The sequence below is a fragment of the Drosophila erecta genome, unplaced genomic scaffold (genome assembly GCF_003286155.1).
Source record: "Drosophila erecta strain 14021-0224.00,06,07 unplaced genomic scaffold, DereRS2 tig00000055-arrow-pilon, whole genome shotgun sequence".
Classification (NCBI taxonomy): Eukaryota; Metazoa; Arthropoda; class Insecta; order Diptera; family Drosophilidae; genus Drosophila; species Drosophila erecta.
This window is the reverse complement of record NW_020825200.1, coordinates 11731886-11747008: the sequence shown is the minus strand read 5'-3', so window position 1 is coordinate 11747008 and position 15123 is coordinate 11731886. Positions and strand designations below refer to the sequence as shown.

At 41.7% G+C, this 15123-nt stretch overlaps 1 protein-coding gene and 1 non-coding gene across 2 annotated transcripts; one reads left to right on the top strand and one right to left on the bottom strand.

Moving 5' to 3' along the window:
* The first annotated feature begins 12452 nt into the window (after positions 1–12452).
* On the top strand, positions 12453–13519 carry LOC26526157. The gene is made up of 2 exons (XM_026979005.1): positions 12453–12589; positions 12653–13519. Exons 1-2 carry the CDS (start codon positions 12472–12474, stop codon positions 13090–13092), a joined length of 558 nt encoding a protein of 185 aa, XP_026834806.1. The 5' UTR covers positions 12453–12471; the 3' UTR covers positions 13093–13519.
* Positions 13520–15051: 1532 nt separating this feature from the next.
* Positions 15052–15123, bottom strand: Trnaq-cug. The gene has a single exon. It is a non-coding gene; the product is annotated as a tRNA-Gln (tRNA).

Below are 15123 nucleotides of genomic sequence, written 5' to 3'. Positions count from 1 at the left end.
ACAAAATAAAATAAGTGGAAACAAAATCAAAACCAAAAGGCAGACAAATGCAAACACACGTTTTCCGGATTGGGATTGTTTGGCTGAAAATTGGCGGGCTGATTAAATCTTTTTTCAAAACGCTGAAGGAGGTTGCCAAACTTGTTTGTTTGCTTGTGAATAACCCGCGAAAGGACCTGCATTTCCCATGACTTCATTTACATAAATGGAAATATAGCTACTATGCTTGATAAGTTTTTCATACACTTTTCCAAAGGATTGCTTATATACGAGTATATTTATGGGTTGCTTTAAGTTTCCCGATTTCTAATCTCGTCTAATCAATCCTCGATTCCCAAGCTTTTGGACGGGTCTTAATTAACTAATTATATCGCTATTAGCCGCCTGGCTGATTAGTTGACATTGACTGGATATTGTGACAGATCAATCTCAGTGTTTATCACATAATCGTTAAAGCGGTTTATCGTATTTTTCGCCGAACCACAACCATGCAAATGTGCACAGTTGAACGATTGCCAAGTCAATCGATTCGGTATTTTGCGGATTTAATTGTCACACGATTTTGTTGAGACTGTGACTTTAATTGATATATGGTCAGTTGGCACATAGTCACCGCGAGTGTTTTTTCGGTTTTCCACGCACTTCAATGCCAATCCATGGGCAACCCACATAACTCCGCAGAGGCTTCAAAAATTCATGAAAATCTCATAAATTTTTGCATTCGCGGCGATTAATTACAAGAACCCAGACACTGACACGCCCCAAAAAAGCGATCTGTCGAGTGTGAGTGCGAGTGTGAGTGTGAATGTGAGTACGTCGGTGGGAAATATGAAAAATATGAAACCCGATATGGCAAAAGTTGAATTTTCTTGCTGTGAATTGATTTTGACATGGAGTGAATTTATATTTCCCCAAAAACAGAGCCTGAGATGCAAACCTGTGCGGCATGATTGAATCAATTTCAGCTCACTTGATATGTAAAAGAAATCAATAGTCACTCGAACGTGAGTGCGTTTTTCGAATATATCTCGGCCTGTGTGTTTTTTAAACAACAAGTGCACCTCACCAAATACAAAACTGGATTTTCAACGCAAAATGCAACTTCAATTTGCCGCTGTTGTGTTGCTGGCGCTGCTGTTGCATTTATGCTGTTTTTACACTGACCTTGATTCATTGTGGGATATTTTCGATTTTTGTTGCTTTTGGCTTTTTCGCGCTCGACTTTATTAATGACAGCTGTTGCATAATTTATTTAATTTTTTGGCGCGCTCGAATCTGTTTTGAGAGAAAAATAATTAAATGTGATTTCTGTTTAAGGTGAAAATCAATTTTCTACTAACTCGCCAAAGGAGAAACGTAGCTGATGAGTACGCAATTTAACTAATTAAATAGTTAAAATATATATGATGTAGGTATTTATTTATATATCCCACAAATTCAGGGCAATGCTACGGGCAGCTAAGAATATCTTTTCCAAATAATGGTTCGCCTATAAATCACAAATTGAAATGCAAAGAATGTCCATAATTAATCCAAATATTATTATAAACACAGAGCCATAGTCTGACAATAAATGTTTAGCCATACAGAACTGTGGATCTTTCTTCAGACCTGCCAAACAATTATCACTATGAGTTCCCCAATCAAAAGAAAGGCCACACCAAAGTTCACACCTCACGGATTTCATATCATGGCCTTATCCCACAGATCGGGGAACTTTTGATCGCTTTGATCTCGTGGCTCTTTTGCTTTTGGCCCATTGTTGAGAAGCTCACATGTATTTTGGGATGTTATTATTGTGCGGATTGCTGTCGAATCGATTTCGTGTATCTTTAAGATGGCCCCAGGGCGTGATGGGAACAACTCGGAGATGGGAGCTCTCATTATTGGCGATTATTCAACTGTTTATTTTATGGCTTTCTCATTACATTCTCCTCAGCTGTGTGCCGTGCAAAGTGGCAACGTCATCGCGGTCATAATCGACCCATTAGCCAGAAGGAGAGAAGGCTTCTATTTACATTTCATGCTACTCAATTTTATTGGCAGTTTGGGTCAATTGTCTGACGACCGAAATGTGTCTTAAATCGTTTTCAGATTCTTTGTTGAAGACAACCGAAAGTAATTAATCCCAGAAATCTTGACCCTTGGTTGGCTTGAAGCTTTTGTTTTCCATTCTCCACATTTCTTTCATATTTTCCGGGAAATTACGTGCATGCAAGCAATTCGTTTTGGCAAATGGAAATGCCACTTTGTTTATTATTGCAGCTCGTATCATTTTTTGGTTCTCTTGGCTGGCAATCAATAGAGTATCGAGCACAAAGGCAGCTGCCAACTGGCAACTGACCTGAAAATGTGTCCAAAACTCGATTAAGTAAATCGTAGCAGTGGGGGCGCCAAACAGATCGGGCCTTACTTATTTGTGGCTATCTTTCGTAGAACGTGACACAGCTGCAACAATTGATTACGCATACGACCCGTTGAACCCTGCTAACTCTGACCGCTGCACTAGACAACAATACCAAAAATTCCTTTCTCCTCCACCACTTTCGCTGTTTTGTTTTGCTGCAGACATTTTTATAGCTCCCAAATTGGTAACACTCGAATGGGTGGGCTAGGATGTCAGTAGCAGGCCACTGAGATGGAGGAGCTCCTTTCCAGCACCCTCTATCTGCGTAATTGCTGACTGACTTTTGTGGGCTGCTTGTAACCATTTCGGGTCTGCGGGCCTGTTAACGGACACTTTAGGTACTAGGAAAATAGCAGTATATATATTTTTCGTAAATATTAAAGTGGAAATCAAGCTTCAGCTTAAAACCACCATCTTTCAACCATCAGAATAACCTTTCTTTTTGCTGCGTGTACTCGAGTTAATTGATGAAGCAACTTAATTACGCATTCGCAAGACACACTTTAAAGGGAATAAAGAGAGTGAAATCTCATTCTGAGTCAATGAAGGGTAAATTTTCATCGTCACACCTTGAAGTCTAAGGGTCGCCATGGAGTTTACTCGAAGCCAAGTAGAAAATTTTCCATTTGTGGCAAATGCGCAAATTGCATTAGGGCAAAAGTTTTCCTTTCAGCTTGAACGATTTTGTCAGCATCTTCTTCTCGGCTCCATTTCCCTCAGCGCCCCTTTCCATTTGCCTAATTACACCAATGTGGCAACATCATTAAAAAACTTGCACCGCTTTTTTGATTAACACCATGAACAGCATGCATATAGAGTTTATAGACGAGCGCGTTTCCATATATTGCGACCCATATTTCGGTAATCGTGTCAATTGCTTGAGCTCTTTTCTCCCACTGTACGGCAATTTCCGCCAATGACGATCAAAAAGCCAGAGAAGACCCACGCCCACGCCTGAGTTTTCATATCAAAAGTGATGTCGCCTTTCAATAAATATAACATTTTAAATGAAAATGTTTATTTGTGCGCTACCCATTTGTGATTGCAGTCGCCACACTTGACTGCCAGCGAAATACTCTCATGCGAGCTGCGAGTTTTGAGTGTGGCACTAACTTAATAATCCTTATTACATTTATTTAAAATTATTAAAGATACCTATATTGCCTTTTGAATGTGTCATGGACTACAAATAATGTTGTATCTGTATTTCTTATTGATTCATCCATTGGCGTCGAGCACAAAGAACATCACTTGGTCGGCTATCTATGCATGTTTATCACACTTCTGTCTGTCATTGCAACGCTTTTGTTTTTTCTTTGGGGCTTTTCATAATGGAAATTAGTTTGTTCATGCGTAATTCTTATAAACTGTCGTCATCAATAGAAAACCCCGCTCTCCACCTCAGTTCAGATCGTTAAGTTGCCCCGGCTTGCCTTGGAAATGCACTTAGGCTTCGCTTTTTGTTATTTGTTTTGTATACATTTTTCAATTAGCTGCAATTTGCGAATCGCGGCGGCAGCCGCCCGAGAAGGAACATTTGCCGAAATTGATGACGCCCCGGAGCAACCTTTTTTCGGGGGTTTTTGGTGGCGCAAAACTTGAAGCTCGTAAATTAACAAGAAGAGGGTTATGCTCGACATTGCTGATGGATTACAAATTAAGTTGAAACTTAACTTGATGTGGGCTGCATCGTCGAAGAGACTTGGCAGCTCTGATTAAATATGCAATCCGAGTGGGAATCGGAATCGTTGGGAATTTTTTGGCTTCAGAGCGTCCCGTGTCCAGGGCCTAAATGGAAATCCAAACACGCGTCAACACTTTGTGTGGTGACCGGTGGTCAGTGGGCGGTTGTGGCTGGTGGTGACTAGGGTGATGATTTCAGTCTTTCTTACATTTTGTGGCATTTTTTCTTTGTTTTCGGCTTAATGAAATGCATGAGATTTCGGCTGTCTGCTGATATCTTGGGCGCTAAAGTGTTGTGGACATTTCTGGCTACCAGATTGGCATACATAATTAACAATTGCACTCGCGGCGCGCTCTCTAGGTTGATGTGACCATATTTAGTGGCTTTCGGGGACTTGAGTTCTGCCCCGGGTGCATTGACACTCTGCTCGGGGTTTTTCCTCCATGGGTAAACGAAATCTGACTACAGATAGTCGCGGTGAATGAGAAGTATTCACATGCATTATGCTCGCCTTGGGAAATTTACTACTGCGCGAGAATTTAGCTTTGGGAGTTTAATAAATCTTTCATTTTGTTTGGGCACAAAGCCCAGACAAAAACGTGTTTCAACAGCACTAAAGTTGTAGTTTGACCTTACTTTTCATAAGTATATATAAATGTTCCCAAAAGTATTCTTTCTTTACAGTTTGTTAATCGTGCAACCTTTTTGTTCTCGAAAAATACATGGAATATTCATTCCGATTCAATAAACCAATTCTCCGTGTTTGGACACTCAATTAACTTGTGAATAAAATGGCACTATCTCGACCCATTTAAATGTAAATTTCAATTTCGTATCACTTGCGATAGCAGATTTGAAATAATTATCCATTTCAGCTGGCACAGTTTTCACGTATCACCGAAGCGCGTGTCATATGTGCATTTGATTTTATATACGAGTACTGTATGCTATCACGATCACGATATATTCTATAGGCATTTAAAGCGTCACGAGCCGCCGCGTTGAGCAAATCGACGTCATAGATCAGTGTGCGAACTTTTATTATATTTTTGTGGACGTTAGGTCGTTTTGTTTTTTATTGAAAATTGAAAGTGTGTTATAAACACTCACACACCAGCACACACACACGCGCGCAGTGACAAATGCAAGCACCAACACAAGCGCAGGGGAGATGAAAATCAAAACAGCAACAAAAGTTGTTGATGCCGCCAAAAAGTAAACGACCTTTAACGCCAATAAAACACACACCAAAACAGCCGCCACACAAGAGAGCACAGCGGTACTGCCGACTCCTTGCCGCAGTTTGCTGCCGCCGTTGGATCCGTTAAAATCGCGGTCAGCGCCCAGAAATATAATGTATGCGTAACGAGTTCACGCGCCTACCAATCTCGGTGGCACCTGGCTAATCCGTTCGCTGCCCAATCCGCCGCCCAACTACACATGTACACGTATATGTAAGTTTTTTATCCGTCGGAGCCAACCGCACGCGTCGAACGCACAAAGCGAACTGAAGCGAAAAGCGTTTTCGGAGGAGCCTCCAGCCGCAGCAGCAGCAGCAGCAACAGCAGCAGCAGCAGCAACAACCGCAGCAGCGGCAACATATATCGCAAGTTGCCAGCAACACACAGGAATGTTGCCAAAAAGGCTGCACGTGGGCACTCCTTTGGCTTCTTTTCGGTTCGAAATGATCCTAGGTGAAATATGATCTCTACACAAATGAGATATATATTAGGAATCTATGTTTTTAGCATTAACATTTAATAGACCTAACTCCAACCAGCACCCCAATCTTTCTGGTAAATATAATATCTATCATTTACACTTCCAATAAGTCCTCTTTTAGTGTAGTAGTAGTTGGTGCTGAGCAGCTATGGCCCCAAACTTTAGGGCTTAAAGCTGCAATCCTTGTAGCACAGGGAACTCTATGAGTGCTATGAATGCTTTTGTTTGTTAACATAAAACTGATAATGAAATCTGCTCGTTCCGTCGAACTGCGATATCATGTCCTAAAACCCAGTTTTGCCAAAATGTTGCAGAGATTGCGCAGTGCGGGCAGTGCAAATGCCTAACCTGTTCCGCTGTAGCGCCATTCCCAGCTCGTAAACGCGGCCAGGTCCTTGGGAGAGCCTGGCTGGGAGAACTGCTTAGTGCAAGATTTACGCCGGCATTCATTGAGTGGCCATAAACACCTGTTGCTGCTGGCGCAGCTCCTGTTGTCGTCCGCTTGTCGCTTTTCCGACATTTGCTACATCTGCTGGCTACAAAGAAAACTTTTTTATGGCCCCCTGCGAAAGGAGGAAAGTTTCTATTATTTTTAGGCATTTGAAAGCGGCTTATGTGGAAATAGAATATTGTTTTATTGTTGTGTAATTTATTTGTTCCACCGCTGCTATGCGGGAAATATTTCCCTGTTTTTTAGGTTTTTATGTTGCTGGTTTCGCTTTGTGCGGCATGACAGAGGTCAGAAAAAGTTCAATTGTCGGCACTGCCGCCAAAAAATGTGTATATTGTCAAAAGGCCAAAAGGAAAAACTGTCATTTGTTAATTGGAAAGCATTTAGTTTGAAATGTTTTTGTGGTCGCCGGGTGTGAATTTAAGTCTGGCATGTTTTTAGTTTGTGTAATTATTAGAAAATTACTTGTGCGCACATTATTTTCAATTAGCCAACATTTTACTAATTATCTAAAATTTATGCCTCTTTTGTGTGTTGCAAGGGAGATTTATTGTATCATCTCGCGCGGCATTAGCATATTATCCCAATAAATCTAATGAGAGCCCACCGTCCGAACTTAAAAATCGAAACTAAACACTTTTCCACTGACAATGAACCAGCAGCACTTTTTTCCCCCTCATTTGCGAATTTCCACATTCCGCTGACGGCTCATAACTTCCAGCCTTGATCGGGGGTGCGAGGAGGGGGTTGGCCGAGCGCATTATGCATAAATTCCCGTTAATTAAAAGCGCCACAAAGTGCACGAGATAGCCCTGGAATGGGCCAGCGAAATAGATATGGCGCAGGAGATGGAGCGTTTCTGGCCCTTAATGCAGGCCCAATATAAAGTATGCGTGTCGGTAATTTGAGGAATGCAACAGAGGACCAAAGGCACCGTAAATTTTCAAGAGCTTGCCAGCCGCCCTCCACCTCCTCCACTCCCCCCTTGAACTCGGCCAACCCAAACGGAAGCGGAAGTTGCAGCAAATGGCGTATGGGATTGAGTGTGTGTGTGTGTGTGTGCAAGTCCTAGTGCGGGATATAGCACTTTGGAAACAGGAGGGACACTATAGGGGCAGAGGACGGGGAACTCCTTGCCGACTGTCCTCGCAACTAGAGTCCTGACCAGGCACACACAAACAGGATAACGACGATAACTACAACAGGGAAAATTTCGTGCTGAAGGGGGCCTTTGGAGAGCAAAATATTTACACATACTAAATCAGGCGAAAGTCCTTGTGAGCGTGTGAAAGTGTGCGTGTAATGACCTTGTCGGGATGTTGGTCCTGTGCACTTTTGTTGAACTCAGTTTTCACTATCCACTGGACAGAGTTTTACTCTCAATTATGCAATTAGGTACAGCATTTAGGACAACTTAAAAGCTCAATGAATTCTTTTCTATAAGGTTCCTATTAAAACCTCCCATGGATTGACAAATGAGCCGGGGAAAAAGCAACTAATTTTGCACATTTTTCACTGGCAGCCATTCATTTGGCACTATAAACTATTCATTAGCATTGAAAAAGCTGCCAAATGCAGAAAGGCTCGTATTTAAACCATAATTCATCAGCATTTCAATGCCCAAGGAAACTCAATGTGTGTTTGCGAAATTATCATAAATTAGGCAACGCCAGTGGCTGGGGTATAAAATGATTGATTGACGTTACGTTTCGAAGCCAAATTGTCGAGAATAGGATTTTTACTGAGTTCACTTCCGTTTAAAGAGACTCGTTTAATTCTGGTTCATTTGGAAAATAGGAGATCAATGTGCAAACAATAAACATGCAGCAAAAGTCAGCTTGTGTGTTTTTTTACCCACATCGACCTACTTCTTACCAACGCTGGCATATTGATGGCTGGGATGGGAAATATAGAAAAGACGGCAGCATTTAGCTCTCATTCGTTATGTGTGTGTGACAGTTGACTGAGGTCCTTGGGATGGGGCAGCGGCCATATCATATAGAAAGCGAAAACCGAAACCGAAGACAACTCATATGAGCATGGAGCACACAAAATTGCATGTCGAGTGCTGCATAAAACTCGAATTACAGCAAATTTGTGGATATCGCTTGGCAGCCAAAAGTTGTGAGGGATCTGGTGGAAAGGCAGCCAACCGTTCATATGCATTTGGTTTTTATTCGACAAATACTTCCAGGCATAATCGGGCGCAAAACATCCGCGCAGCTCTTTACAAATGAAAACTTAAATATATATTATTCAAGATGTAATTCACTGGCTCCGCACTAATGTAGATTATGAAGTGGCAAAGTAAACACATTTATTTATTTATATTTAGCAACATTTGTACGTTTTATACTTTGTGAATTGGCCCACTGTGTGTCACAGTTCGCTGACCATTGAACTTTTCTGTTTCACGTTTCGCTCTCTTCGCGAACGAAAGATAAACAATAGTCCGAGACAATTAAACTGTAAAACAACGCCGAGAACGCGTCGTGTCACAACATTTCTGACACTTTAATTGCCCCCAAAAGATGTGCAGGAGCAGCGACAAGGACGAGGGATGCTGCACTGCGTCCAGCGAGGCAAGCGAGGCAACGAGGCAAGCGACAGCGACCACATAATTTGCGGCTCTCACTTGACTTTAATTGCATTTACCACTATTCGAGGAAACTTAATGCAAACAATTACAGGGTCAGGCGTGGGCGCAATCTACAAAGGACTTCATTGGTGTCGTAGTCGGGGTAATGCATTCGCAGACGCCATAAAATGCAAATTCCTGCTGATCCTGTTTGGCGATGCCGATGCATGTGCTCGCTCCCCGCCATTTAGCCGCGTTAACTGGGTTTGCTGGATGGTAGATGGTACATGCTGTCCCGTCCGCCAGGATTCCACGATGCCAGGATGCCCGACTGTCCGACTGTCCGACTGCCCTGTCATGTCTGCTGTGCGCCAATTTCCATGCCTTCCACGGCGGCGTTCCTGGCGCGCTTCGGCACAAACCAATCTAAGGATGTTGTGGAGCCCGCAATCCCACTGCGCCTCCAAATGGGTGAGTGGTGGGTGGACGAGGCCCGGATCCGACCTGCTCCAGCGGCCGTAGCACAAATATTTGATTTGAATTTTCGCTTTCACTTTCTATTTTCTCTCAACAGTTGAGTACACCGAAATAAAAGGGCATCAGGCCTAAAGAAATGGAATAAATATAATATATGTTGGTTTTAAGAAATACATACGCTTTAAAAAAAATACCCATCCCTTGCGATTGAAACATGTCGTTTTGAAAACAGGACCAAGGGTAACGCCTTTGATTCTATTGTAATCCTTTGTGAGGTCAAGTGATGTACCTATAAATTAGTTGTATTTGATTTTTATTATTCTCTGTGCATATTTTCAGCGCAGCTTAACCCAGCTTTGCGACTATGTATATTGAAACTGGCTCGACATAATCCCCAAGTATTTTAGCGCTGGCACTGCACCTTTGACCCCCATTTGCACATCCAATGCACCCTTGGCACCGCCCCCTGTGAGCAACTCATCAAAGTGCCATTACTTTTACCCCCTGCAAATCCGACAAGGGCAGTGGCGATGTTGTCACCAGTTGGAGCTTGTAGCCTTAGATAAATATGCAAATGGACTGCATGCCAGTCAAACGGAGCCCTGTGCTCTGTTCACGTTAAGTATACGACATGTGTTTGCGCATAAAGTGCGATTAGCCCAGTACTTCAAATTGAGACAAGCAATGAATGGCTAAGATTTCGTATCGAGCAGGCTCATAAATCAAACGCAAATGTACAAGCTCATTAGATGAGTCGAGTTCATTGACCGATACACGCGCCCTGGACTACAAAACTTTCGACTGCTGCCGTTTCACCCTTTTGTGGCGGATCCGGGTCCGCCGCCCAAAAGTAGGCAACACAACACAATTTTATCGGGCCCACGCACGTCAAGGTCCGGGCCCACGTCACGCCCACTCCGCCCCTTGGCGGCGTTATATATGTCCCTCCATTTCTATATCTCTATTGGGTTTTGTTTGCCCAGCCCTTGTGGCTTATTTATTTATTTTTTTAATTTACTTCTTCCGTGCGTTAGGCTTTGTTTAGTTTGGTTTCGATCTTTGCAGGAGGAGAGCCATAACTCAAAATGAAAATAAATGTTGGTAAGGCATATATGTGAGCGTTTTACATGTAGATTGCTTACGGTTGCATAAATCGTGTGACACAACTAACTTTCTATGTATTATTTGCTGCCCATATTTGGCAGCCATATTTTCCAAACGTGAAGGGCCAGAAGCAGCTTGCCATACAGATTTTGGTGTGTCTGATTATACAGTGCTTGACATGGCCATATTGCGATTTTCATTAAGATATCTTGTGGATAGCAGATGGAACTTGTTCACTTTCCACAGCACTGAAGTGGCTTACAGCAGGCTATCTATCATAGCTAAAGTGGTATAAACTAGTTAATTTTGCTCATTTTAATAGGTTAACCAATGCAGAGGATTCCTAAAAACTTGATATTTACTTGAATATTTAGTATTCCAACTAAACAGGCTTCCTTGCGATATATGTGTGCTTACCCAACTCATATTTAAGTTAACTGAAAGTTGTTATCTTCCTCAAAACTATTCCCATCACCATAAAAAGCAATCGTTTGAGCATCCTCTGACCCCACACATTCTATTCCCGTGTTGTGCTCGCTCCTTTCTGAGTACGTGCTGCGTGTCCTGTCGTCCTTGAAGAGGCTCAACTTTAAGCAAGTCAAGCCGAAAAAATCTGCCAAATCACAGGCCATTTCAATTTAAATGTCCCCGAAATTGTCCACGCCACCACCTCGTCCATTATCCTTCTCCACTTTCACCCACTTAGCGTTTGGGGCGTCCTATGCCTAATGTGCTTCCTGTCGACGATGCCAAATCGTGAATTTTTGTTTGCCGCTCGTTTTCGTAAGCCCCATACCCACATTTACCCCTGACTTTGTCCAGTTGGCTTCGGGTGACATGTCAAACACGCAACTGGGGATTTCTCCAGTGTCTTTGGGCGTCTTCAGTGGCACAGCAAATATTGATTATTATTATGGTTGGTCAGAGCACGCCGCGGATTTGGCCAGGAGCTTAGGAACTGGCCTTTGGGCCATTGACCCTGCTCCAAGACGAACCTCTGACATTCCGGCCCAAATGAGGCGGCAGTTTTTCCACACTTTTCGACGTTTCCGGTGGGCGTTAATTTGTTGATAAATTGCCGCACAATGTCGGCTTTTTAAAGGCTCTTGTTTCGGGCTGACAAATGCTATGCAAGGACTGTAAGTTTTTATGGCTGTATTAAATTTGTCGGAATGATAATCGCGATAAAGAAGCCAATTAATTTGGCTTGTCCACAAAATTTGGGTTGACATGTTTAGGATTTGATGCGCAGATTACGTTCATTTAAAGCACAATAGAATAACAAATATGGTTAGGTAGAGAAATTTCGAAAACTTACCAAACCACTTGCGACAAATTATTTAATTTAAAAATTACATGCTCAACAATTTTACGGGAGCACTGAACAATTTTACGGGAAGCACTGAACTATTCTCAGCAAACCGCTTTTTGTTGAAAAAACCTTTCAATACTTTCTGGCCACTCATAAAAGGCAAAGTTATGCACTCGAATAAAAGTTTTCGTATCAAAAAAATTGAACAAACATTTATTTATACATGTGCATTCACTTACAAGCACTTAAAAGTGAAAGCACCAGGGCAAAAAATTCAGCGCATTCATTTTTTATGTAAATTGTTATATTGGTTTTTTGCTATTGTACGTTGGCTGGTTTTTCGGTAGCATTGGGTATCTGTTTTGTAGATACGCTTCATAATTCTTTATCGGCGCTATTTATCAATTCCAATAAAAGAAAGAAAATAATATGTGAGCCATCGGGAACCGATGAAAGCCAATTGCTGAGCGAGGAAACCTGCAGTAAAATGTTTCTTTTATGCAAAGTAAATGGAGAATATTGCCAAACGTGCTTGGTCGAAGTTGAATGCGTCAGTTTTTGGCAAGAAAACTAACTAAGAAAGAAATACGAGATATAGTATATATAGATATATAGTAGGGGCAGACTTACATATCATTCATACTTTGAAAGCTGTCCAAGCTACAAATTTATCGTCCGTTACACTTAAATTATTTTTTTTACATTTCCCAACGTAATTGGTATCAAATTTATTATAATGAATAAAGAAGGATCGAGAAGGAAACGCCAAAGGTTCACCGAATCGCTCAGAGACATGTTGTTAAATCTGGGCATTCATAACAGAAGAGACTGGTTTGAGTATATTGAAAAGACTAGTAAGTCAGATTTTATTAATTATTAACTTTAATTTTGATTATATACTTTATTCACACTATTAGGATCGTCGCGTGCAAGTGATACGTTTCCCGAACAATCTGGAAGAAACTTGGAGAAAGATTCAACACCTTACCCTCCAGATAAACAAAAAAGGAAAATTGAAAGAACACATCGTTTTTTAAAGAAGTTGATGGAACAGGAGTTACAAAAAAATACAGTGATTGTCCGAAGGAAAAGTCGGCTGTCCCGATCCATGGGTAAAGTCTTTTCGGTACTTTTCAATCAAGGACCTATTGAGCAAATCAGCAGCCTGGTTTTCACTATATTCACTATAACTAAATCGGTGGTAGAGGGCATTAAAATAAGAGGCATTCAACCCCATGAACCCCATGAGCGCAGTTTCCACATATTTCCTCCGCACACTGATGAGCCTATTGCTGTGATCATGGATAGAATAGCCGCCTTCTGTTCAGGTTCACCAGACCACTCAGTCAATAATTAAGGCCAAAAACTTGAGGACCCTTATAAAACCGAGATGCAAAACTAAAAGAAAACATTCCGCAGGGCATCGATAATACCTATTTATTATCATGAAAGACGGCGAGTGAACATATAACAATTATGGGTAACAGAGTAATTACAAATATCTAAAAGTAGTAACAAATAACTGTGGACGTATATATAACTTTGTATGTTGTCATAATAGCTTGATAAACATAATACAAAAAAGAAAAAAATTGTGATTTAAAATAACATGATCTTCCACTTTACTACATATTTAATAATTGGAGGAGCGAAAACCATTTCACAAGTTGCAGGAACTGCGTGTAATGACGATTTTATTGCCGCCGAAGAAATTTCATATATCTACTGCACTCAAAAATCAATCTTTTCCACGATATAAATCCACCAAGTCATCATGTGCAACTGTCGCGCTGGGAGCTTAGTGATTAAATTTAATAAGCCATGTGATGTTTGATCTATTCTGGCTGTAATGGACACCGCGAATGCTCACTTTTCATGGCATCATGTGGAAAACTCGAATGGGGAGGAAAGCCATAACAATCCCACCTCGCCACATTAAATGCAATCAACACAAATTTTCGGTGAATTTTTATGTGGGAGCCAGTCAGCGAAGCGCATTAAATAAACGCCACGAGACGAATCTCGTTTAGTTTAACGTCAACAGTTTTCCACCTAACATGGCCCAAACCCATACCTACCTCCCCCCTGCGCGGTTATCTCCAAAACAAGTTCACCGAAGGGGTTAAGAAAATCTGCTGCAAAATGTTCGTCTTTGTGGCTGGTCTGGCTTATCGCCGACAGCTCCAGTTTGTCTGGGACAACTTATGAGCTAAACTATTGAAATTTGACAAGTGAACAGGATGGTAAGGGGAGTGGTGGTCAAGTAGCCAGCTCGCCAATTTAGCCAATCCAATTAATTAGCTCTTGACAGGGCGACACTCCAGGTATGAAATTAAAGCCAAGCGATGTAGCAATTGTTACGCAATTTGTCAAATATCGATTATTAAGGTTTCCCTGGCTTTCTATTATTAGCCTCCAGTTTTCGATGCCTTGCCTAGCTTGTAGGGTCTCCTAGGTCAAAGTTCAGAAGGGCGCATAATTGATTAAGAGCCTGAGCCGCAGCGGGTAAGATTATACGTTTAATGCTACAAAGTGGCAAGTTGCAGTTCTTTGCACAGGAAAAGGTAAAAGCTTCATTTAAACTCAAGGCATTCTAATACGCATTTGAAACTGTAACAAATTCAACAATGTATTCTTGAATTTCAGTCACATTTAAATTTGTTCCGCACCACCTAGCGCGACCATACATAAATTTTCCACTTTTTCATCTCCAGTTTTTCAATTGCTTTACTGCGACCTAGAGATACAAACTAACTGGCGACTCTGCTGCTGGTTAAACACTCATAATGGCCAGCTTAGTGTCGGCTAAAGTCAAGTGGTAGTCCGGTCTGCTGATAGTCTGGGTTTCACTGGGTGCGAGATGCCCCTTGATTTGCCAAAAACTTTAAGCTGACAAATTATTCAAAACAATGTTGTTGGGGCCAAAGTTGGCAGCCAAAGTGGCTAATGAAAGAGCTGCGCAATTTCAATTGTTTGGCTTTCAGGCATTTCGTATCTTTCAGCGCGAAATGAGTTGCCACTTTTTATGGCCACTGCCGTTTTATTGGAGCCCCAAAACTATTCGGTGCAGTTAAAGCCAAAAGGAAATAACAGAAGCTGTATCTGAAACTGAAACGCAGACAAGCCCCCATACATATGCAAATGCAGTTGTCTGTTCTCGGTTTGCTGGGATTGTTTGATTGTACGTGGCAGCCTCGTTGTTAAATTGAAACAGCAAACTCCGTTGGCCAAAGACTGTGCGATGCGTTTTTAAACTAACTCGTTCCGGAGCAATAAAAAAGACAGATAAAATATTTAGAAAAAAAGCGGTCCCCTAAGGTTCTACCGAGATTTGAACTCGGATCGCTGGATTCAGAGTCCAAAGTGCTAACCATTACACCATAGAACC